The 25,710-nt window shown below is 39.4% G+C and overlaps 1 protein-coding gene across 2 annotated transcripts in view; it reads right to left on the bottom strand.

Moving 5' to 3' along the window:
* The window catches only part of LOC100888378, a 34,369-nt gene extending 13,972 nt beyond the window's left edge, over positions 1-20,397 (bottom strand). The window contains exons 1-4 of one of the 2 annotated variants that reach the window (XM_003725505.3): positions 19,981-20,397; positions 1,353-1,885; positions 917-1,120; positions 262-468 (exon numbers count right to left, since the gene is read on the bottom strand). In XM_003725505.3, coding sequence (XP_003725553.1) covers positions 262-468; positions 917-1,120; positions 1,353-1,664 — 723 coding nt within the window. In that variant the 5' untranslated portion in view covers positions 1,665-1,885; positions 19,981-20,397. Of the gene's footprint in view, positions 1-261; positions 469-916; positions 1,121-1,352; positions 1,886-5,822; positions 6,536-19,980 lie in introns of those variants that run through there. The other variant, XM_030982219.1, reaches the window with a different exon arrangement.
* Positions 20,398-25,710: the final 5,313 nt, after the last annotated feature.

Raw genomic sequence — 25,710 nt, 5'->3', positions numbered from 1 at the left:
ACACAATAAATATGATATAATGAATATGAATATCATTTTATTTCCAAGAATAGGTTAACCAAATACTTCACTAGCTAATTAAACTCGAGAGTTGTGATCTATTGGATATTTTCAATGAAAAAGTTGTTCTGACATAGACTCTGGGATTCTTTTCGTCAAAGGTATTGTGTTAACTTTGCAACTAGGTTGGGTTAGTTTACCGTTACGGTTAAATCAAATATCAGGCATATAAACAAAACATAGACTTACGATAAAACCTACCTGATCATTGACGTTAACCTTGTGTAATGAATCCCAGATCTTCATGAAGAGCTTTGTGTAGCCGAGCTCAGTGACGAGCTCGACGTAGTCCTCCTGCCTGACGTCACTCATCTTACAGAGGACGAGAAGACAGTGGAGTTCCTCATTACCCGTGTACGATTCGGCCTCCTGCAGTTTGGCCATTGTATCCCGTATCGTTTGTTTTTGCTGCGATAGAGAAGAAAAAAAGAAAATGCATCTCTTAACCAATCTTAATGTTACTGTTAGCTTCATATGATAATGTCCTCTTTCTTCGTTTGTAAGTATTTATTGTTTATGCGCTTTGTATCTAATGATAAGGTGCTTTATAAATGTAACATTATTATCATTATTTTTATTATTATAGTCAGGTGGCGTATCCACTAGACCACGACACTGCTGTGATGAATGGATAACAAGTACAGTCAAACCTGCTTTAGTGACCACCTGTCTCCAAAGACCACCTGTCTCCAAAGACCACCTGTCTACAAAGACCACATTGTTTGTTCCCCTTGAAAATGGTTTCTCATTGAAACATGTACCAAAGGAATCCGTCTACGAAGACCACGTTTTAAGTTTCCCTTGGGCGGTCGCTATAGACAGGTTTGACTGTATGATGTTCACCATTTTCACCCACCTGTATCTTCATGTTATCGTCAGGCATGACAACCCGTTCGCCTCTGCTCCCGGTCTCGGTAGCCCACACCAGGTAATCGTTGAACACCTTGAATTTGGAATCGGTGAACTCCGACTCGTGATAGCTACCGGTCTGATGAAGAACGTTCAACTTTTTATTCCGATCCTCATCACTCTCTGCTGATCGGCTGCTAGCTGGCTGTCCCTGAAAACAGGAAAAGACAGAAGAAAACAGTTAGGTATAGCCTATCCGTAGCGTAATAGATATAATTCATACCATTAAGGAGCATATTTATTTGTGTCCAATTTTACAACTAGAAGAATCCGATGACCGGGGTAATGATATTTGTAAAGCGCTTAGAGACGGTATTCTGAATTAAGTGTAATATAAATCCAGATTATTATTATTATTATTAGAAGGAATAGCTGATGATTACCATTGTCATGAGGTATTCAGAAGTGGACCCCTCCGAAAGCGAGTCGTCTTTATCGCCATCGTCTTTGCCGGCATCGTCGTCCTTCTCCTTTGCCTCCTTCCCGATACCCCCGTCGACCGCGTCATAGATGTGCATGGGTTCCTCTTCCGTATCAGTGACGGCGGCACCGTCGACCCCTGGAACCGTCAGGCTCCAGGCCGTCGTCTCCACCTTTCTCCTGTCACTGGGATCCTTCTTGGGGATAGGTTTGACCTCTTCCTTCTGGGAAGAGTTCGTAGTCGTGGCAACCGCCTTACTCGTTCCGCTACCCATGTTGAGGTTGGTAGCTACTGTCCCTCAAGATGCGCCGATAGGTCCTTTGCTATTCAAAGTTGTATTACCTCTTTTCGTATGCTCCACTTGATTTAAGAGTCATTGCATTCTGGGCTCTGTTCATTCTTGGAAAAAAATATACTTGGACGGCCTTTGCTTGAGTTTTGCAAATGCTCCTTTCTGCGTGGGTAGTCGTATCTAAACTTGTACTCATTAAGATTCTGTAGACAAATAGAAAAAAATGAAAGAAATATAATCTTCTAAACATATTCAAATGAATATCCATGGCACTGGGGATGCAACAAACCGTAGCTTGTTAAATGAGGATATAGCATAATTGATACAATGTTTATGTACAGACAGACATCGTCATCGTCATTAGCCGCCTATATTTTATTTAATGTATATGTCTTGTATAGGCCTACGATGCAAGATTGGATCGACATCTCACATTATAAAGACTGCAAACTACATAAAGTACAAGTAAAATAAAACCTAAAGGCTAAGGATTATCAAATCCACTATACGTGCTATTGCTAAAAAAAAAAGGCTTTTCATATGTTTCCATGGTCATTTTAATCACATATAAACTTGCAAGATATTATAATATATAAGAGATGAGTTTTTGTTTTTTTCATTCTGTATTTTACACTCTAATTACTTTTCGTTATCCTCTATTTTGTGCGGATCTATTGACGTGGACAGATAGTATACGATGAATCGAAATTGCGCGTCGCTCGTTTCTATAGTGACTGACCTTTTCACTAGGCAGGCAACAAATAATTATAATAAATTGACTTGCATCATGCAAAAAAAAAACGTTAATCATTGGATGAATAGAGCTTCTGCTTGGCACAATCTCGACATGTTTAGCGGGTATCATCCTCAAGTACGAAAGTGCCATTCAGTGGCTTCACTGAAGGGGAAAGGTGCTTTGAATCAACACTGTGCGCGCTTGTATGTGCGTTTGAGCGTGAGTTTGTGTGTTAATTAGTGTGTTTCCTGAAAGGAATTTCTGCTCGGCTCCTCAATCTCGAAAATAAATAGGTGCAGTTGCAGAACTGTCATTTCGTGCCTTTTTCGTTTAAAAGAAAACGAAGGAGAAAGTGGCTTTGAATCAACACTGTGCGTGTGTGTGTGTGTGTGGGGGGGGGGGGGGGGTGCGTGTATGTGGCATTTTCACTGATTTTTATGTAGTGATTCCCAGTCAATATTCCTTTAATAGAAACCATCAATAAGTGAATAGAACTAAGGAAACTTAATTCAGAGAAACAGACACATTGTAGTAAATGTATAGAGCGAGAGAGCGCGGTAAAAAAATTAAGACGTGAGCAGAGAGAGAGAGAGAGAGGGAAAGAAAGAAAGAAAGGGAGGAAAGAGATCAATACATCGTACAAGAACGTAAACCTTCATAGAACACGTTCGCAAAGACTTTGGTAAAATTAACCTAAGTCAATCTCAACAGTCTTGTCCATCATCCTTTGAAATCTGAAAACATTACAATGGGGACTTTTAGATTCACACGAAGACAATAGGTCTATGCTACGATCGACGTCCTTTTAAAAAGCACTGCCTTGAATGGACGTTGCAGGTATCAGTCCACGCAAATCTAAAAGTCCCTAATGACACAATATGAAATCCGTACACAATTCATATGGTAAATACAACATGGTATAGCATGGGATTGCCCTTCATTTGATTTATCGATGTTACGTCCTCGCGATCGTGTTACAGATATGTCAATGTTTCACAGTAAAGACAGACATTTCCTTACAAATCTGAGTAATTGGTAAAATACTTCGCCAACCTATTTACAGACGGATGACGTTGCCCCTTTCTCGATGCAAAGGCAAAGAGAGCAGCTTTTGGGGGCAAAGTAAAAAGAAAAAAGGCCTCACTGAGTTAGATAGAAAATGGGGACATATGGCTGTTCAATAGCCAAGTTAAATTACAAATTCCGTCCTGCCAAAAATAAGAGTCTATTTGGGATGCAGGGGTTATTTTTATCTGATGTAGAGGAAGAGAGTCCTGTTTCATCTAGAGGGCAAGTTGTCAATCAAAAATCTAGTCATACTTGAACTTTGGATTTGATACTTCGGGCCTATTCATACTCCATACAACATGACCTATACATTTAACATATGGAAAGATGTTGTGGGTGTGGCTTCCTCCAGTATAGGACTCTCTACAGTCTACAATCATGACAAAGATACCAGCTGCTATTATGGGGACTTTCGCTCAGTATAGCTTGGAGGTGACATATATTATGAGCGATCAAGTACTTTTTATTAGTAAAGGAAGATGATTGATTATTTATCTATCTATTCTTCGAGGAACAAATGTGTGATTAGCTAACAAATCTAGCCATGTGACCTTGGGTGGGTGGGAAAAACTCTTATTTCGTTGTAAAATCAAACAAATATCATTTGCACTATCATTAAAAAAACATTAGAACAAAGAATTTTGTTAAAAAAAGAAACGATTTCTCATTGATCTGATCTGACGTTTGATGTTTGATGATTGTTTTACCTGACTGCCCGGAAAGCTTATGCTTGTAAGTAAGCAACCAGAGGACCGAAGGTTTTGAGTCGCCTTAGAGGGAATAACGATCTAAGAACAGGTACTCCTAAAACCATGTACAGGCCTACAATATAATCCCAACATAAAGCTCCTAAGTATCAAAGAGTAATGCTTTCATAGGGCTCATAAAGTGTTTGTCAACATATCACTAAATCAAGACGAATACCCATTTAACACCTGGGTGGAGTATGGCATCTGTAGATTTAAGTCTTGCCAAAGAACGTTATTGTTGGGCTAAGGTTTGAACCCTGTACCTACTACCTAGTGATCTAAAGTCCAGTGGCTTATCCACTAGACCACAACACATGTTAACCTAACTCTACATTTTTCACCAAAAAACAAAGCATGGGGCAGAATTAAAGCCTATCTGCACAAGTTTGGCCAAGAGGGGTTAGACTCTCCTGCATGGTCACAAACAGGTGGTTATCTTATCAAATCAGCTCTCAGTTAACATAAGAAAAAAGGGGAACATTAGGGACCAATGGTCACCGATTAGGCATTATTTGCTAGCTAGAGGGCGCAGGTAGATTCAAGTATAAGTGCAGACAGGATTTAAATTCACTGGCAAACTAGCTCTCTGTCTAGGCATGCATGTCATTTCCCTCTATCTATCCTCTGTCTCTTTGTCTCAGCAACAACTCTAGAGTAGGTCCATATTTTCAGTGTCTCCCCACATTGAATACTTCGCTGTGAAAGTGAGTCACGGTGTTTACCGTGAGTCAGCTAAGATGTGCGGATTGATCTGCAGAGTTCCGAGAGAAACCACAGTTTGATAGGGTGACTCGATCTCTCCGTCATGCGAACATTAATGTCGGTAATATTTGGGAGCTTATCTCATCTGCATCTCCAGCAAGTTGTTGAGTAGTGGTGTGATTTGGAGGACGAGGGGTGACGATGATTCCTGGCGAAGCTGGTCCATTCTTACCCCCTCCCTTCATCTTGTAAGAGAGGATAAGCATCTAGGCTCTTACAGGGTCGTCGTCACACAAGAACACTTTCATATAGGTGGGGTGGGGTGGGCATCAGAACAAAATTCGATAAGCTGCCAGTCTTTAGTGGGTTTGAGGTCTCGCGGGCTGTCGGTCTCATGAACTTTCAAAAAAGTTGTCAGAAGTACATGTACCAGGGAGAGACATTATTGGTCTTAAGAGCTGTCGATGTCACTGGCTGTCGATCCCGGGGGCTTTAGCTAAATTATGTACGGTATTAACTCAACCAATTTCCACAGTGAACATGGTCAATATGATTAATACATGAACATCATAGCTAAAAATTGCATTAGATACTTTCAACCCTTGCCACTAAAGACAGAAGGCCACAAAACACACACTGACATTTCGTCAGGGGATGCCTTTATAATTTGGTTGTGCGTCCTTCTTTTTGGCTATTTTGTTGCCGAATTATCCTTCTTGGCAGCCAATATGGCTGTTTCATGAATAACTTTTCACAAGTTTCCAGGATGGTCGGACGAATTCAATAAACTTCCAACGTCGCAGATCGTTGCATGTATATAATTATTAATAACACAATATAGTACAAACACACGAATGCACTAACCGAATACTTGTCTAAACTCACCTCTTAAAAGTTAAAACACAAAAATATTACCGAAGAATAACCTCAATACTACCAGGGGAATGGCAAGATCAGTTGCTTGTGTATGAGGCGTAAGCTTAATCAGTCCTTATTGATCATTTCTGCGGTAATCATACACTTAAAACAAGAAAAATTTTCATGGTGTGAATTCTTCGAGCTTCTTGTGTTCTTACTGAATTATACAGGTATATCTGCACTCAATGAATGAAACATCGACTGTTCGAATAGATGCAAAACACCCGAGGTAAATGGTCAAAAACGGTAATTACTAGCAGAGATTCTGCTGAAAGCAAACTGTCTAATCTGCAGCAGACCATAGCTATCACCCTGCGGGCAGGAAGATATCATTTTGTTGTGGATCCGTTAGGATTGTTTTGTCCTCACTGAGTACCTCTAGCTCTGCACTTGCAGAATAGCACATCAAGTATTCGGATAGGTAATATTCCTCATGTAAAGGATTAAGCAAGACATCTAATGGCGAAGATCCACTTCGCATCAAGAGTTTGACTGACAGCAGAATATGTTATAACCAGTGGCAAGGGATTGTTGCTCATCATTCAGGCTTGGTGAGTCCTAATTGAGCACTTCTGCACCTCATGAATCAAGCACCGGGTGTTCAGATGGAAAAGATAATCCATGGAAAGCGGACATGCTTTGCCGAGTGTGACATTCTATGCACGTGTCTGCATCTAGCATTCACCATGCCTTGTCAGGCCTTCTGTATCGTGCTGAATGATGGATATCCAGATTGCAGACATTCATCGAAAGTCTGGGGTGACTTTGGGGTGACTTTCAAAAATCGCGTGTTTAGATGGAAAAGTTGCTTTGCCGCGTGTAACATTCTTTGCACGTGGCTGTACCTTAATCACCGACCAGACCTATACAATGCCTTGTGTGATGTGCTGAATGATACAGCCTGAGATTGCAGACAGGCGTTTGTCACAATTCTGGCAAGTTTTGGGTAGTCTGGCAAAGTTTAGGTGACTATTCAGCCAAATCTATACACCCCATAATGACAAGGAAACGCAACTTACTCTTAAAAACTGGGAATTCCCTTGACTTTCCTCAATACACGCATCCGTGCTTACAATGTTCGTGAATAATTTGGGGGTGCATTTTCATGGAAGAACAGAGGCTGACACGGAAATGCCTACTTATATAAATAGGAAACTCGATCTAAACATTACAAGATGTTTTTTAAAGTACTAGTATTTTTGTATCAAGTTTGCTAATAATGTATTAAAGAATGAGCATTCCTGAACCTTCGAAAAAATCTACCTCAGACAATTTCAATAGCCTTACGCGTCACCTTCTAAAATTTGCGAACATGACACAGCAGTTTTACGTAATCTGAACATGGTTTCTACGGGACGTACAATAGGGTATTAAAATTGCCCATGAGTTGATTCTTTCGATAGAGGTTGAGAACGAGTTCCTTCGTATTTTGTTTGTTTTTGAGAATGACCTTTATAAGTAAAGTAAAAGTCCATATAGATTCTAAATAAGTACGGCTTTATCAATAATTTTGAAATCATACCTAGAGGAGTAATTTCAAAGACACTCCGAACAATTGTCTCCATGTACTCTCTGCCACTCTTAGGACTTAAATGTACTCCTTATAGATTTCTTAGTCTAAATGCTTGAGTGGACCCTTTAAAGGTACTATGTCCCTTTTGCAGCCAACCTCAAATTCTGTAGAACTTTGCAGGAATTATGAATATGTCATGTATGTCCTATCTGTGACATTTAAACGTTAGCAGTGTCCTCATATTCAAATTATGCAAGGAAACCCGTTTACTTGCTAGACTTCACTGTCAGACACTATTGAGTGACTGATTGGCTTTTTTTCTTCTTTGGTAATAACATACATGAAAAGAGTTGTAAAGGGTACATGAGCATTTGTCTACATCAATAACCCACTCCTTATGATGGCCAAGATTAAACTGATTGAATCTTTGCGCAGCATAAAACGTATGACCATTCGATACAATTGTCTGAAAATCAAGACTATTACTTTTGGGCTATATAGCCCTAAAGTCGATATGACAACTAATAGTCATTATTTTCCCACTTGAAGACATTTTCAAGCCCCACCTTTTTTAGGGAAGTTCTAAATAAGTATTATCTTTCAAATGCAGTTGGAATTTATCTTTTTCATTTTTTTGGCCTGCAAATGGGACATAGTACCTTTAAAGGTATGATTTTAATATTTTCTGGCTCATGATTTACCAATTCATTCTTTGTGAAGGCTGAAAGTTCACATGTCCTCTTTCATTATCCAATAAAAGCCAAGTTCCTATCCATTGTCATCTTTTCAGGGTAAGGTTGACGCAACGTTAAATACCTGATCCTCTGGAATAACCTGCTGCATGTCGCGAGGAAACCGCGAGGAAACCGCGCACTTCCCGCCGGTCAGATAATCCAGAGGTCCAATTATGTCCATTGTGTAGCCAACGACATGGTGAATACCGCGGGGAGACCGCACACTTCCCGCCCAATCAATATGGTTATTTGTGTTGCCATGTCAACAGGGCGGTGCTGTATCTCTATTATTATGGGAGAATTCTAATTTGATTACCGGTACAAGTATTTAAACTCTCTCAACTGCTGACATGAAGTGTATGGGATAAGTTTCAAGCTCATTGCTGTGTCATATCGAAGAAGATGAAGAAGAAGAAAAAGAAGAAGATGAAGAAAAAAGAAGAAGAAGAAGAAGAAGGAAAGGAGAAAAAGAAGAAAATGAAGATAAGAACGAAGGAAAAGAAGAAGAAGAAAATAAGAAGATGAAAGAAGGAGAAGAAGAAGAAGAAAGAAGAAGAAGAAGGAGAAGAGAGAGAGACACAATCATTAAGAATGTCTTTCTCTTTTTCTACATATTCTACACATTCAAAAAAAATAATTGGAAGGAATAGCGCGATAACTCATACCATTAAACTAAATCCTATGTTTTTGTACACGTTGTTGTACTGTGCTGCTTTAAAACGGAATGTCATAGACAAAAGCGAGCAAAGCAGTGATTGAAACCTGAAAAATCAATCCATGTTAAAAGAGAATTGGATTTAAATGCTCCGAGGCACTGTCAATGTTAAATAAAGGAGGCTACTTCAAGGGGCGAGGCTACGTGACGAAATCAATTTACGAAACTTTATGCTTTCAATCTTCCATAGGATTGCTTTCCATATTAATAATTGTTTTGATACGGTGAGATTAAGCGTGCTTTTATGATAGCCAGATGGACATTCTTAAAAAGATATTTACATTCAATGGGCTATTTAATATGCTTTTTACTCCAGGAGGTCACCAAATTAATGAAAAACATGAAAGTTTTCTTTCGGGGGCTTGGTGAAGGGTTGGGGTATCCCAGATGACTCAGCAGTGGGAGGACTCTCCCTGGGATTACGAATGAGTGTGCCATCACGAACAATCATTCGACAAGTTGAATATCATCATTCCACAATTCACCTTGACAGCCACCATTTATCTCCCCGTAGCCATAAGCGCCCCGGAAACGCTTCGTCACCCCCTCGAACTTAATGCCGACACCAGCCGAACAACGCCGAACAGCAAACGATCATGATATTTCTTTACAAAAAATTAGAACTTGGTATCCCTGTCAATATGGAACAGATCAAATACCGTCATTCCACAATTCGGTTTGACAGCCACCACTTATCTCTCCTTAACCATATAAGCGCCCCCGGAAACGGTTTTTCATCCCTTCGAATTTACATCGACACGAGCCGAAGATCGCCGAACCGCAAACGATAATGATATTTTCATCCGGATCTGGTATCTTTCGGCACGAGGCAGGTGGCCGAGGATCATCGATATGTTCTGCTTTGAGCCGTCAAGGAAGGACTGATGGTTGCCAATTTGATTCAACCAAATGACCACGCTTAATGTGATTTCTGTGAATCGTATCTCTCCCATATCAGACTGCAAAGTAGCGATTTAAAGCATGGAGCTATTCCGATCAAAGCATCTTGTTTTATAAAACCTTTTTCCTATATCACGACCAGAAGACGTCATCATATTAAATGCATTCAAATAATAGATACCCGGACGTATGAATGATAAAAAAGCCCTCATAGTAATGAAGAAAGTGGAGAAATGCAATTACATTATTGAAATTATATATCTAATGCAAATATCGTCGAGCATACGGATCATAATACACATTACATGGCGAACGGGCAAGAAGGTCGGCTGAAAAGAATATCCTGGAGCTGCCTTCCCTACAGTTTATAAAATAAACTTGCCCTATCTCTACCACTCTTTATATCCCCTCTTTCTCCTTCCTTCCTCTCTCTCCGCTCCCTCTATCTTCCCGTCTCTAACCCTCTCTCTTTCCCTTGCTTTACTCTTAATTGCTGTCATCATATCGATTCTCTTGCGTCACACATGTCAGATCTCTGTATGAGTCTTCATCAATTTCCACTTTTCATCTCTGCTTTGTCTCTGTAACTATACCCTTGATCAAAATCAATCTATTTTTCATCTTGCAGACGTCGGGCTGTATTTCGGCGTTCCCATTTTACTTTCCGAAGCGGTAGTTGTATCCTAATCGTTTTGTTAATCATACTTCAACAAACTAACCTACTTTCAATCAAAATGGTTGACATATCATCTGCACTAGACCTGATAATCCATTTAGATAATCGCATTCGAAGTAACTCAATCCTTTGATATGAGCTAATGACGCATAGCATCAACTTCTTCAATCATATAAAGCCTGTAGCACCTCGTAAATTGAAGGTGACTTCGGGTTATCTTTATGTTGATCATTTTTTAATAAATACTGGGTACGTATAGTCAAACATAAATTGTACAATGGTTCATGTAACAGTTTTGTGACTTTTTTCCTGATGAAAAGGAAAAACGATTCATTGAGTATAAAAGGTGATTAAGTTAAACATCGCGTTCGGATTAGCAATTTACTTGAAGGGTCCACAATTTGAGGTCAGTCACTGGTATTAGTGTTAGTCATACACAATGAATGTGAGTTATTAAAATAATCAGCATCTGTATAAGTTTTCCTTTAATACATAGAAATTGATGTTAATGCATAGCATAAAAGTCAAATCGAATACAAATGTTCCAAATACCTGCAAAATGAGATTTATAGATTGCATGATAATGACATCATCACCTTAGACGATTCTTCGTTTAATAATTTCACTGCAACACAAATCATGAACACTTGCATTAATTGAAGCCACCACCATTTACAATAGTAATTGTCAAATTTCACCGCAACGCCAGTCACGCCAATCAAAACTGCATATGTTACTTGAAGCATTGCGCGCATTCTCACATCTAAAACACGATGATTCAATTTCTATCATCATTCGAATTAACCTCATTATCTTATCTTCCTTTCAGTTTAAACTCTCATCAGGACATGGGCGAATCTTCAAATTAGTGGAATCTGGAAGCAGATGTCGGACGTTTCACAAGTACATCTGGAATATAGCAGTACTGAAGCAAGCTATAGTTCAATCTGCACACTTCTTGTCTCCCCTTTGGGATCTTAATTCGTTTAGAATAAAATACATGTCTTATCAGAGAACCCCACCCACTATGTTCCGTTTTGTCACAATAAATACCAAGTCTTGTTTTAATTTAAAATAATTAGCATGATGCTGAAGGTATCAACAATCGGTTGCACATAAGTGGGGCGGATGACTTGGGGGATAAAACCTAAGGTTATTGAAAGGGAAATAGATACTTAGATAATGAAAGCAATTGAGATAGATCAAGGGACTAATTATCTGATTATTAATAATCATTTCAGAGTTACAAAACACTGGCTGCGTTTAGTGATCGTGTTTGCAATTCCCACCATCGTAAATATTAAATATCCTGATTGTTACCGTTTCCAGAATTCCTTGATTAGCTTTAGAAGGTTCTTATGAACTGATTAGAAAAGAAGCGTGGAAGATCGGTCAACAAGAATCTGGATTGTAATGGACCGTGACCTCAGAATATCTCTACCCTCCTGTTAAGTTTGTATGATTTTAGAGTTATACTAACTACGGCAATCTACAATTCATATTGATGATCAATATGATTTTATAAAGGTGCTGCTTGAAACTTTAATCATACTTTGTATAACACTTTGGCATGCAACAAATAATTTCGCGATTACGTCACTTTGATAAAAAAAAAATGGGCAGAAACAGCATCATGCAGTTCATTAAAAAAAGTATAGAAGAATTCTTTCATCCAGTGACTTGTTCAAGCTTTTAGATAAAGTTCCCAGGTCTCACAAGTCACAACCTGGATAGTTTCTTGTGTTGACGCATGCTCATATCCGATAGATTCAACGAATCTCCTCCTCAGCGGGAACTCGCTTCTCACGTGACCAAACATCTGCACACGTCACGTGATATCAACACTGAATCACCTGACATAAAGCGTGTAGGAATATAGAAACAACAAAATGTAAGAAGGAGTTGCGGGGGTAGCGTCTTGTCTCAGCGAGACGGCGGGCATCCGGCGAGAGGTTCAACAAGTCATGAGACATCAAAAAGGGGGAGCCCCTATTGTTTATAACCATGCCACGTATCGTACATTCTTGACTGACGATGTTTTCCGTGCACGTGTGCATAGGGGGCGGCGTAAAGGGGGGGGGGGGGGGGGGGGTGGCAGCAGGAGCCGAGCCCCCAACATTAGAGAATTTTGAGACCCTTGTTATTTTTCTTCGGCATACATTTTGAAGAGGATGGCGCTTCAGAGGCTTCCTTTTGGGCTGCCAGCACATGTAACCCTTGCCCCCCAGAAAATACATTGGGCGCCGCTCTCGGTGAGCATGCCCCACGATCACGCTATTCACCTCGGAAGTTGTTACGACAAAACATATCTAAGGAAAAACAAAGGAGAGCAAAGAAAGACACCCCTCCCGATAACGATGAAAATATCAGATTAACGTTCTCAACATTCACAATTGAATTGAGCTCTATTGGCAAGACATATTATGGTCTTTCATTGCTTTACAATGTCCTCAAATTGCAGGTCCGAGCCGGGTGGGGGAGAGGGGGGGGGGGGGGGGTGGGGAGATGAGTTTTGTGGGTCCGGGATCGACGATTGTTCTTTGCGTAAACATTGTTCTTTGTTCTTGTTTTTTTTTAAATATTATTTCTAACGTTACCATTTCCAATTTGTATCATTGAATTCTAAGGTCGTGGGGAATTTTTCAATGAGTTACTTTTTCGAATAACCAGCGAAAGCAATGTAGAATGTGTCAACATTAAAAAGGATCTAGTTGTATCACAAAAATGAAATGGATCTAGCATAATACATTTTGGAAGCAATATCAGTTATCACAATAATAATGCAAATGACAATACATTAGTATTGTTTGATTTAGCATACCTTCATTCTAACACTCATCGGTTCATTGTAACCAATGCAACTGATTCGGTTTGATCGCCGAGATTGGTTTGATGTCGTGGATTTTTTTTAACTTTTGCGAAACTTAAAATAGTAAGTACTGTTAGAAAACTGTAGCACTTTAATCTACTTGAATAAGTCGATGGTTAGAGAGCAAGGCCATCATAAGTTATTTAATTATCATTATTCTTTAAAAAGAAACAAAGAAGTTTTGTCTTGTCTTGTAGACTTGAGAATGGCTGAAGGGCTTCCGAGCTATTTCGTTGTACTTGATTTTCAAGATTCTTATCAAGCGCATACGGAGGTTCTTGAAGAAGACAACAGGACGTGAAAAGAGGTCAATTCGTTAGTCAATAACATTGTCAGATATGATACAACACACTTCGGGGCAATATTTAGTGATGGGGAAGGAAACTAAAAGAGAAGAGAGAGAGAGAGAGAGAGAGAGGGGGGGGGATAGATAAAGAAAGAAAGAGAAAAGGAGAAAGAGAACGAGGGAGAAATATTGAGAGAGAGAGAGAGAGAGAGAGAGAGAGAGAGAGGGGGGGGTGTGGGTGAGTTTGTGTGTTAAAAGAAAGTGTGGGCGCTAGAGATCATGTGTTAGAAAGTAAAACGAAAGATGATTAATACATTCATCAATAATTGTAAGCCTACGAATTTACTTTATCGATAGGTAGAGATATTGTGGTTTATAGTCGATAAGTTACAGGACAACGGATCATAAGGTTTGGTGTTCAAAACCTTTTTATATCAATAACGTCCTTTACAAGACATTTAGTTACATTTGCCACTTTCTACCCTGGTTAGTTAAATAGGCACCTGCCAGGAATTTAAAGACAGAATAATGAAAATGATTCATAAAATTTCGCCTTTTAAAAACATAATGTTGTTCTGATATTTATCATACACCGCCCATCTTTTTCGATTTAAAAAAAAATTATGGTAAGCCCACAGATTTCCAAGTTTATTGAAATAACGCATTCCACAATATCAATCACAGACCGCATTCATTAAAAGAGATTTACCCCCTCTTTTAGAGGGCAATAACGGTTTAACTCGGTCCCCCCCCCCCCAAAAAAAAAAGAAGAAGAAAAGTTATGAGAAGTAATTATTTCACTTAATTATTGCCTCAGTGCACTGTACTTGACACAGTCAGAGACTGACATAGCTACATAAAGTGTCAAATTAGAGCCTGTGCAGGTAGACTACAGCTGATATAGATATGAAAAGTTCGAGGTGATGATTGGGAATCATTGCCAAACAATTACCGATCTTTCCCGAACCTTCCCGAGGTTAAGACAGCAATTAATTAAGACGCATCTCCTGAGGACAAAGTTACCTTAATCAAATAATTTCCTTTTTATTACGACACAATTCCTGTTGTCCAAGTCCTGTGTCAAGGTGACCTACTTGCACACGTTTTGAAAAGGACGAAGCAATTTTAATTGAACATGAAAAATGTTCTATTGTGCCTGAATCAACATTGCAATGTTTGAATAAAAAAAAATAAAAAAATTACATAACACAGAGAAATGAATAAGGGGACCTAATTTGATAAAACTCGTCATAAAAAAAAAGAAGCTCTCATATTATCTGGGATAATGAACAAAGGGATTTATAGACATACTTTTGCCATGATAGTATGAATAAATGTTGATGTTCTTACTTGATCTCCCTTGACTAAACTCAAAACATTTCCAGGTGGAGTGGTTCTTTGCTGCTAGATGGATATAAGCCTTTCGCAATAAAAACTAATTTAATGGAAAATTAGCAGACTAATGAGTGTGGAACGATACTTTCTTATTGTGTTTCTTACGCAAGACACTCCCACATATATGTGCACGTGCCTTTATAGTTTATAGACCGGTTTAATAGCATATTCATATTTTATGCATACTTTAGAAACAAAGGTTGTTCTTGACAACTCCCAAGCTTGCTCGAGGTTTTACCGACATACCAACAAGTAATGATTGCATTCTGGATTCCAAGTATTCTAGTTTATACTTTATAACAGGTTAATGGAATAAATTTTAACTAGGTCCCACTGAACGAAACATCCAACATTTAGATATGTTAGTAAACCGGTCTATGAAGACAACAAACACTCAGGCCCGAACTCACAAAGGAGGTTTGTCGACAAACCTAGGTTTATGTGCGTCATATGACGCGTTTCGACGCGTTTCAAACCAAGGTTTGTACATAGGGTGTCGACAAACCTCCTTTGTGAATTCGGGCCAATGTCTGCAGTCTAATTTAACAATATATCACTATTCTTAAAGCCTTGAGCAGAGCCTAGATTTGTCAGTGTCTGACTGTGTCAATGGCTAAAGTACAGAGCCTATTGTAGTTCCATAGTGCTGTCACTGTTAAAAAGTGAAACACTGGCCTGCAAAGTAACATAATCGGGACTTTTAGATGTCCACGTCGAATTAGTGGACTGCTACATGTGACGTCCTTTTAAGGAACTATGACATCCTTTTAAGTCACTACCAGTGCCTTATAAGGACGTCACGTAGCAGTCCACTATGTCGACGTGCAAATCTAAAAGTCCCTACCATGTACAGTAGAACGAGATCATAACGTCACGTGACATTCTGTGACATAATGCAGATATAGAAGGACAAGGAAGGCTGCGCCCTCCGAAAGAGTTAGTAATTATTTCCTTGAAGTAATAAGACATGGAAGGAGTTCAGTAGGGATTTAAAGGGCGTTGTTTTTTAGCATCACAAAGCGCTGATATCCTTTGGCAAGGCACTGATCAACATTTGCCTCTCTCCACCCAGAGTTCGTAGATTTGTCGAAGTCGAGTGGTTGGAAAACTTGATATAGGGATGCGCACTTTACGAGTCATTCTTCGATAGTAATAAACAAAAGGAATATGGGTACAAAAAGATGCGAAAGCCCTGGGTTCTGAGCCCCGTCATGAGATTTAATATGTCCTCTGGCAAGACATTTGCCGCTCTCCACACAGGTGTAGTAGGGTGGACTTCCTTGAATGCTGTGACCACTGAAAAAATGAAGCCCAGCAGGAGCGCCTGAAACACCGTACAATCAAGATGAGCGCTATAACAAGAAACCATTCTAGCACCAAGCAAACGTAACAATAGACCATTTTCGTAATGTAAATCAAACTTAATGCATAAATGTTTGTTAAGTGCCATGTTCAAATTATTTCATTCACCTGATACAAATAAACGTATTTCAATCGTCAGAATGTGAATTGCATATGTTCATTGTTGCTAGGTAGGACAAACATTAATGCTTGTCCAACATAACAAGAAGGAATGTTTGCAATTCGCATAATATAGATCATGTACATAATTTCCGAGATAAAAGAACGTTTATCCATCAACTTGAACCATGATATAAAAGAAAGAGATCGAAATTAATTCATGTTGAGGGTCATTTAGGTTTGCTGTGCATGTCCAAGAATTTTCATCATGAAAATGATATTTTTTATTGGAGATGCTGCTGTGCACGTACTCCTATAAAGTGGTTCGAAAATGAGCCACAGTCTAAAGTGGACATGAGAGAACCCTGAGAGAAGGTCATGGTTTCAAGAACAGATTTTGACAGCTACTCGTAACATTACGAGAGGAAGTTCTTGATTGCCAGTATAGGTGCGAACAAACGTGATTTACGAGCGGCTATCCAATCGTATAACCTCATCACAAGGCGATGAATGACGTCCTCAAGATGTTGACATGTTTCCCGTAAATCTACAAAACAACATTGAATGAATTTTAGGTCTTGGAAAATAAGAACAAAACCCCCGGATTAGCATCTTAAAATGACCTTTCCAACCTCGTATCATAATTACACTAATGTCCGTAAAGGTATACTTATTCGACTTACCTCTTTACATGAAATGATTGTGACAATATGATTTTTAGTCGATAGATAACGTTTTTTGGATACAGTGTGCCTTTTTGCGATAGTAACATGGATTGAAGTCTTGAATCAGGGCGTCGTTTCACGAACCCGTCATAAGTACAAGTTCAGCATCATCCCATTGAATTTAATATACGAGTTTTGATGGATTGTCGGCGAACTTGTGCTTCCGACGCTTTCGTGAAACACTGCCCAGGGATATGAATAAATTCACAAGCTCCTGCCTACATCAAATCGTGCCAGACTGCTTGAAAGTGGAAATAAATGAAAATGGGCACTTTAACCTTCTGCAACCAGATCCAAACATTGTTGAAATCTTAGGGAGGGGGTTGGGTTATCCAGACTCGGAGATGTAGTGAAACAATATAATAATTGAGAAAGCCGGATGTGAGGTGGATTAGTGGTCTACTCTACTCTGCCAAAAAACAAAGGGGTGCGATGGCTCTGTGAAAGAGCAGTGACCTCGGCAGGTCCCGGGTTCGAAACCAAGTGGATGAGCTAGTGCTCTTTGATAAGGCATTAATTATCCTCATCACCGAGTCCCTCGGAAAGCACTTGGAGCCGTCGGTTCCTTTGTTGCTTACTTACAAGCATACATGTGCAGCCGGATAAAAAATAACATCCAACCGTACCATCAAACCAACTCGGGGTTCACTTTTTAATTGCACCCTTCGGATGATGACGTAATATGGTCTGGCCCGCAGACGTAAACAATAGGGACTTTTAGATTTGCGTGGACTGATACGTGTGACGTCCATTCAAGGCAGTGCATTAAAAGGACGTCGACCGTAGCAATCCACATTGTCTTCGTGCAAATCTAAAAGTCCCTAAGCTCTGATTAATACACATCTGTCCAATCCCAATCGCAATCACAGGACGAAGAAAGAAACAAAGCAGGGGATCAGGGCCTGGGGAAGGGGTGATGATATGGGGAGTCAAATCTACTCTTTCCTGTTGACAATTTATTCGATCATTAACCCAGGGTTTACCTCTACACCGTGCACGAGGGTTTCCAGGAAGTCTAGTACCCTAGCCAGGTGATTGTGCGAGGACAAAAAAGCTTCTTCGAGGGCACACGTGTAGAGGTGACTTTGCCACGTTCATCACCTGCAAATCTGCAATTGTCACTTCTCCAGACAAAGGCACTCAATTCGTGGAAAGAAGATAAAAAATGACATCCATCCCCGGCCCCCTATACTCAATATAGTATCTTTGTGTTTGATTTTTGCTTGTTCTGACACATGGATAAAGATACATTTGGAAGGACCACTGCTTGTTGAATGAATTACCCATCACAATATTTGTTTGATCACTTTAAACTGACATAACCTCTATGCATTTAACATATTAAATTAATGGGGATATGAATGAATATAGAACATAATACTATTACACGGCCTTCAGTACCGTTTACCTTCTAAATGACACGTTATGTGACTGGAACGCTGAACATAATGAATAAAACGTAACGCTGAGGTCCCCATCCCCATAACATGGGCCATTTTTCGTAATGTAACCAAATGTAATACATAAGTCTTTGTGAAGTGCCCCAATACAAATTATTTTATTCACCTGATAAGAATAAAAGTATTTCAAGAGTCAGAATGCAAACTGCATATATTAAGTGTTGCTAGGTAGGGCAAGCCGTCATGTTTGTCCAACCTTGCAACAACTAATGTATGCAGTTCGGATTCTGTCTATTGAAATACTATTATTCTTATCAGGTGAATGAAATAGTGTGTATCGAAGCACTTCACTAAGACGTATGTGCATTAAATTTGGTTACATTACGAAAATAACCTATTGTTAAGGAGTGTGTTGACGAGTCCGTCAACGAGTATTGTGACAAGTCCTTGTTTATTTCCGTAATCAAATAAGACATGACAGATGTACATCATTGAATTTTCAGTTTCAAATATTACGTAATGACAGAGAACAGTTGTTCTTCCATGCTGAAGTTCAGCAAATTGGGTCCTTCCTTTTTCATGAGAGGAGAGATACAGAAGAAAGTGATTAATATTGTACGTTTGGAAAATGTTGCCTACAGGCATACACACTCAATAGAAGTCTCCTTTTATCCGGCTTTTATCCGGCTTTCACTGTCAAGTTTAATTGTGATATTTAGAATGATGATGAAGACGATGATGTTGTTGTTGATGATGATGACGACGATGATGATGATTCGTGAACAACTATGTTCATTTTATCTTTAAATAAATCGTGTAACATAGGCTATGTAACGTATAGGTGTACGATACAAGGATAAATGAATCTGAACACTATATACACACCTAGTACGATTACAATTAAGGTACAAGATATAATCTATCCTAAGCTAATGGGATTATGAGCAACAATGAGAGCTATGAGAGATAGAGTGGTATATTGGTGAAGGATCGTGACACAGTCATACAGGAGAGGTTATGGGTTCAATCTTCGCTCGCTATGCCATCCTTGGGCAAGGTGTTTTGCCCACATTTACCCATCTCTACCCAAGTGTATATATGGGTACCTAGCAATACTGTGGCAACAATAATTGCAGGGCCTGCAGGATTCGCAGAGAGAATATATATATTAATATTGATGTGGCTTACCCTTGGTACAAAAGACCCAATTATTATTTATAATCTTAAGAAATATATTTTTGACCAAACATGCGCTAACATACATCCAATGGCCGACTTCAGGATGATATTATACATACCCACATTAAATAGCATGCAAATACATATAAACTATTAATAGAGATGGCATGGATAGGTATCATTTTCATAGCTGAAAAAGATGCATGTAGTAAATTCCCCATGTAAATAAACAGCTTGACAATATTTTAAAAACTTCATTTATAGTAACTTACCCCTTACAACGTGTAATGATGATCCGATATAACTGTATTATTATGGTACAACTTAACAGCAATGTACCACAATTCTGCTTCTGGAGCCAACAGGTACAGACACCTGTAGAATACTCGTCATAATTATGCTGCGTTCTATCTGGAGCAACAAGGCAATAATTATACACATTTTGTCCACAATGTACAATCCTCCGCGTATTTCTCAGTGTTTTCAACAGGCTGTGTACACATCGATCCTATTCATAGTATTGACTAAAACCACCCTTCTCTGTATGCGACTTGCATGTAATACGAAGAAAATGGAAAAGTGGTTAGTCCATTGAATGAACACATCGACTGTCAGCACCAAGCTTTGTTCGTTGCCCTGAGCAGCGTAGAATGCAAGTGTACATTTCTGTAGCGAACTAGTCCACGAACTATTGTGTGAAGAGAATGACGAAGCGATCCTTGTCGTCTGCAACCCATGATAGTCCCACACGCGCGGAATCGAGTTAGTGAAGCGATGACAAGCTAGCGGGGCCCGAGCACTGAACTCGATAACAATATGCTCTAATTTGCAAATTTCACTTGTTTGCAGTGTGTACGTGATATTTTGGTCAGTATTCGAGAAAGGTTTCTCTCTTGTAGTAAGGCCATACAAGGTATTACAAAGTTTTGGTATGGGGTCATGAATTTGGTTCAAATTAACATATTGGAAGCATATGCATTCCTACAATATACATTGATCGTTGTCGCGGTTGAAATCGAGTCTAAAGTTATGAAATTATAAATAATAAACTCTTTATGTTGTATAGCTCCCTCTCAAGGTCAAGATATTAATTCAGCTATGAAACAATGTTTCTTGACTAAAATCGACCGATTAGCTATTCCCGTTTGGAAATTATATATCCCAACTACATATTCTGAGATTTTCATGGTCGCAGCTACCATTGTACGGCCATAGGCGCTATTTGAAATTTATCAGAATTTACCGGGAGCACCGGTAAATTTTTATATTCAATTTTTCTCGAAAACAGAAATGATTCAGGGGCTAATTTTTTAGTGATTATAATACATCCACAGGGGCATCCAAATATATAAAATTGCAAAGATTCACTATCCACCCAATTTTCAAAATTTCCCAAAACTTTGTATTACCTTTAACCAGGAGTCGTGTCATAGATAGATAGATAGAGAGAGAGATCGAGAGATTGAGAGAGATAGATAGAGAGAGAGAGAAAGAGAGAGAGAGAGAGAGAGAGAGAGAGAGAGAGACAGGAAAAAGTGTGGGGGGGGGGGGAGGTGGGAGGAGCATCCAAACGTTTTAAAAGTGTATGGAGGACAAATGTCAGCAAAGTAGTGAACACCTTTTTAAAAGTTACATTAGCAACCAAAAATAATACCATACCTTTATAATAAGCGCAAACAAGTGACAAAGATCCGGTAGCCCGTTGAATTTGTCTCATCTAATTTATCTAGTCTGTTGCATATGAATTGTATGAATACATCGATTGTTATGCCCCACCAATAGGCTAAATAGTTATTATTTAACTGTATGAGACACTATATTAGATTAAATGTACTTTCTTTCATTGCCAGTGCGGAATACACTTTCAGTAAACGTTAAACGTTATCTCTCTCTCTCTCTCTCCACCCCCTCTCCCCCTCTCCCTCTTTCTTTCGTTCCTTCTCTACTTTCTACCAATTTTCTTATATCTTTTATCCTCTTCTTATCTTGTATGTAACATTTTAATGCTTTATAATTGATTTGATGTTTTTTCTGCTGTTAATTTGAATTATTGCATCGTCGTTTGTTTATTACTCTTTTACCAAGCCTACTTCTAATGCGTATTATTCTGATTTATTAGTTTTATACTGTTTTTACCTTTGCTTGTGTTGCCGTGTATTACACTTTTATTCTGTTCAGGACCAGGACGTAAAATATATTTTGTATCTACAATGTATATCTGATTCTTGTTATCCTGATTAAATATATTTTAATGAAATAAATTACTAAATTAAACATGCAAAATGAACATCCATAACACAACATTTCATTTATTTGTTCAACTGTTGAATTCTGAAATTCGATCAAGTGTTGAGGGCGCACCACAAATATCTCATTTATCGTTTATTGACTTTTTAATAACGTGGCACGGGGATTTCCGATCTCTCTTCTCATTTAAAAATAAAATTTATTGGAAACATTATCTGTGATCCCTATATGCAGTGGTGGATCCAAGATTTTGTTATAAAATAAGGGGGGGGGGGGGGGAAGGGGCACACAAAACTCTTGATCAGAAGAAGAAGAAGAAGAAGAAGAAGAAGAAGAAGAAGAATGTGCATTTTGAGTCTGTGATATGAAGGAAGGGCACATTTTGCGCGTACCTATTTGCGTGTGTGTATTTAAAGTGTGCAAGAGGAGGTGGAGAACCAGGGGGGGGGGGGGGGGGCACCGGTCGTATGTGTCTCTCCCGCCATTGACACATACTCACAATACATTCTTCATATGCATGTGCGATATTTTTAGTAAATGAATGACATGCATTGAAATGCTCCCGGGTTAGGAGCGAATTTGCACAAATTGTTTTATATAGGGCAAAAGTGGAAACTATAATAACGATAATTGGGTTTTATTTATATCCAGGGTAGCCACATCAGTATTAATACTGCTCTTCTGTTGGCCCTGTATTTATTATTACCCGACAAGCGATGGCCAAGTACCCATAACACCTGGACGGAGAGTGGCAAAAATGGATTGATACCAGTGGCGTAATGAGCAAAAACGTTTGGGGGGGGGGGGGGGCTGACAAAAAAAAATCTGCATCACTCCACTCTAACATGCAGGCCCCGTTGAACGTTTCGCAAAGTGGGGTCTAGGGGCGGAGCCCCCGAAGCTCAAGGGGTATGGGCATCGGTAGCGGATCCAGGAATTTCTTACCGGGGGGGGGGGGGGGGGCACAAAATGGCACGGGGTCAAATATATGTAAAACGATGAAGTGACAGAACGAGGCTTTAGCGGCGAGGGAGCGGAGCGACCAAGCGGGGTGGGTTCTGGCCCCCTCCTAGAGTAAGAAGCATTTGCAATTTTAGAACCAAATTAGACGCATTTCAGGCACTTCCTGGAGTAATATGACGTAAAATTACTTTCCCCTACCCCTTCCAAGAGTAGGGATCTTTTGCAATTTGAGAACCACATTTTGCGCATTAATGTCCACCGGCACTTCCTGGAAAAAACGAGGCCTTCTGATTGGTTAGAAGTTAGAGAAAAGTGATCTGCCAAGTCGTGAGACGTACAATGCATAAAGACGGTGGTCCGGTACTTCATCAGTAGTACTTGCAAAAATTATCTCGAGAGTATAAACTGTGTCGTTAACAAGGGCATCGCTAGATCTTTTTCAGTGGGGGAGTGGGGAGGGTGTAGAGGCCACCGATTACCGACAAAACGAGCAGCCAATTGCCGACAAATATATTAATGCCAATTGAATGTCCAAATGTCTACAAATTTAACCCTATAAACCTGGGGCCAGGAACTAAGTTATTTTTCAGTTCCCCCCTTCCAGCGCGAATCGCGAAAACTTTGACACTTCATTAAATTATTAGAGAAAGAAGACGATACGTTGTACCGTTCTCGACTCTTAATTCTTGTTTCGCCCCTCCCGCGGAAGCTATGACGTTTCATTTAATTATTAGAGAAAGAAGACGATTCATTGTACCGGTCCCGACTCTTAATCGCGGAAGATTCGACGTTTCAATACATTATTACTCTTAATCCTTGTCTATATCCATTTTCGCCCATTCCGCGCGAAGCACGAAAGCTTTGACGATTCATTAAATTATTACTCTTAATCCTTGTCTGGATTCTTTTTCGCCCATCTCGCGCGAAGCGCGGAAGCTTTGACGTTTTATTAAATTATTAGAGAAAGAAGAAGATCAGTTGTATCGGTCCTGACTCTTGATCCTCGTCTGGAAGCGCGGAAGATTTGACGTTTCAATAAATTATTACTCTTAATCCTTGTCTGAATTCATTTTCGCCCATTCCGCGCGAAGCGCGGAAGCTTTGACGATTCATTAAATTATTACTCTTAATCCTTGTCTGGATTCTTTTTCGCCCATCTCGCGCGAAGCGCGGAAGCTTTCACGTTTCAATTAATTATTACTCTTAATCCGTGTCTAAATTCATTTTCGCCCATCACGCCCAAAGCGCGGAAGCTTTCACGTTTTATTAAATTCTTAGAGAAAGAAGACGATTCATTGTACCGTTCTCGACTCTTAATCCTAGCCTCACTTTAGTTGCCCCCCTCCTCTCCCGAAGCACGGAAGCTTTGCCGTTTCATTAAATTATAAGAGAAAGAAGACGATTCGTTCTACCGTTCTCTACTCTTAATCTTGTCTGAATTCAATTTCCCCACTGGGCCCCTAAACGGTACATGCGCAGTGTTACATGATATAAGTATGGAACTTCCGGCAGTGCTTGTCACAGTTGCTTCTGGAAAGTTTTTTTTACTAGTGTTACTGTTAGTGGCCACGGCCCCCTAGTGACTATAAAAAAACATATGCTCTTCCTGGCTATTTGGGAATGTGTCAGTTTGCAACAGAAATGGAGAAACGCTCATTTTGTTGAAAATAATGTGATATCACGAACATTTAAACACGGAATTGAAAATAAGTCATGGTTCAATTTTATTTGGGGGGGGGGGGGGGCTGGCGCCCCCAAGCCCCCCCCCCCACCAGTACGCCAGTGATTGATACAATAGACGATACAAAGTGAAAATGATAACAGCATACATTAGCATGATGATGACGGTGATAACGACAATAGCCCCCCTATCTATATATATATATATATATATCTTCACAATTGTTTCGCCCTGCCTGATTCTGTGGTTTACGCCATCTTCTGTTGATCTGTGAACAACCTATATTCTCTCTTTTATCTCATGTTTTTAGTAATTCATGTCAGCAGGAAACCAAGGAGATAACAATAACAACGTGGAGCGTGTTTGAGCGCCACACAGACACATGGTTACCATGGCAGCCCCTCTGCATAGGCTTAATCGTGCATCGGTTGTAACAATACCTTTTCCATTAGTTTACACGGTGCTGTTGTTTGAATTTAGCCGACATAATGCTACAATGTAACGAATAAGATAAATTACTCCCAATAATGATAATTGCGCTCGTATATCATAATATCAGCACCGGGTGACGTTTCTGACAGTTACATGATAATCGTTTCTTTACAATTGAGGGTCGATACTCTTGAAAAAAGCGAGGATACAGATAAGTTGGAGCTCTTAGAGTTCGTTAGATTCGGCGAACTATTATTGACCTGTGACGTTGCCATTTTCAGTAAAAATATAGCAAATAGCTATATATACCTTGGCATTTGAAAACTCGGTTGTCCTATAAAGACTTCGTTGTTACATACATGGCTTTGGAATTACCATTAAGTTGATTTCTTGAAAGTCTTTCGGATCGTGTCATATTTGGAGATAACATTCCACATTCCTTCAAGATATCCCCCACACACATAATCATTGAATCGTTGAATATTGATAACAAAGAGATTTCTGGAGTTGCCTTCATAGATCTTCGTAAGGCTTTTGATACTGTTGACCATGAGCTACTTCTACATAAACTAGCTTGTATAGGGTGTAGTAATAGGACTATTTATTGGTTCAAATCATATTTAGGGGATCGACAACAAGTGACCCAATTCAAAGGAGCCAAGTCGCATCCATCAACCAT

This window comes from Strongylocentrotus purpuratus, unplaced genomic scaffold (assembly GCF_000002235.5).
Source record: "Strongylocentrotus purpuratus isolate Spur 01 unplaced genomic scaffold, Spur_5.0 spur5_scaffold_12, whole genome shotgun sequence".
Lineage (NCBI taxonomy): Eukaryota > Metazoa > Echinodermata > Echinoidea > Camarodonta > Strongylocentrotidae > Strongylocentrotus > Strongylocentrotus purpuratus.
Note: the sequence above shows the minus strand (reverse complement) of the source record. Positions and strands in the feature narration are given on the sequence as shown.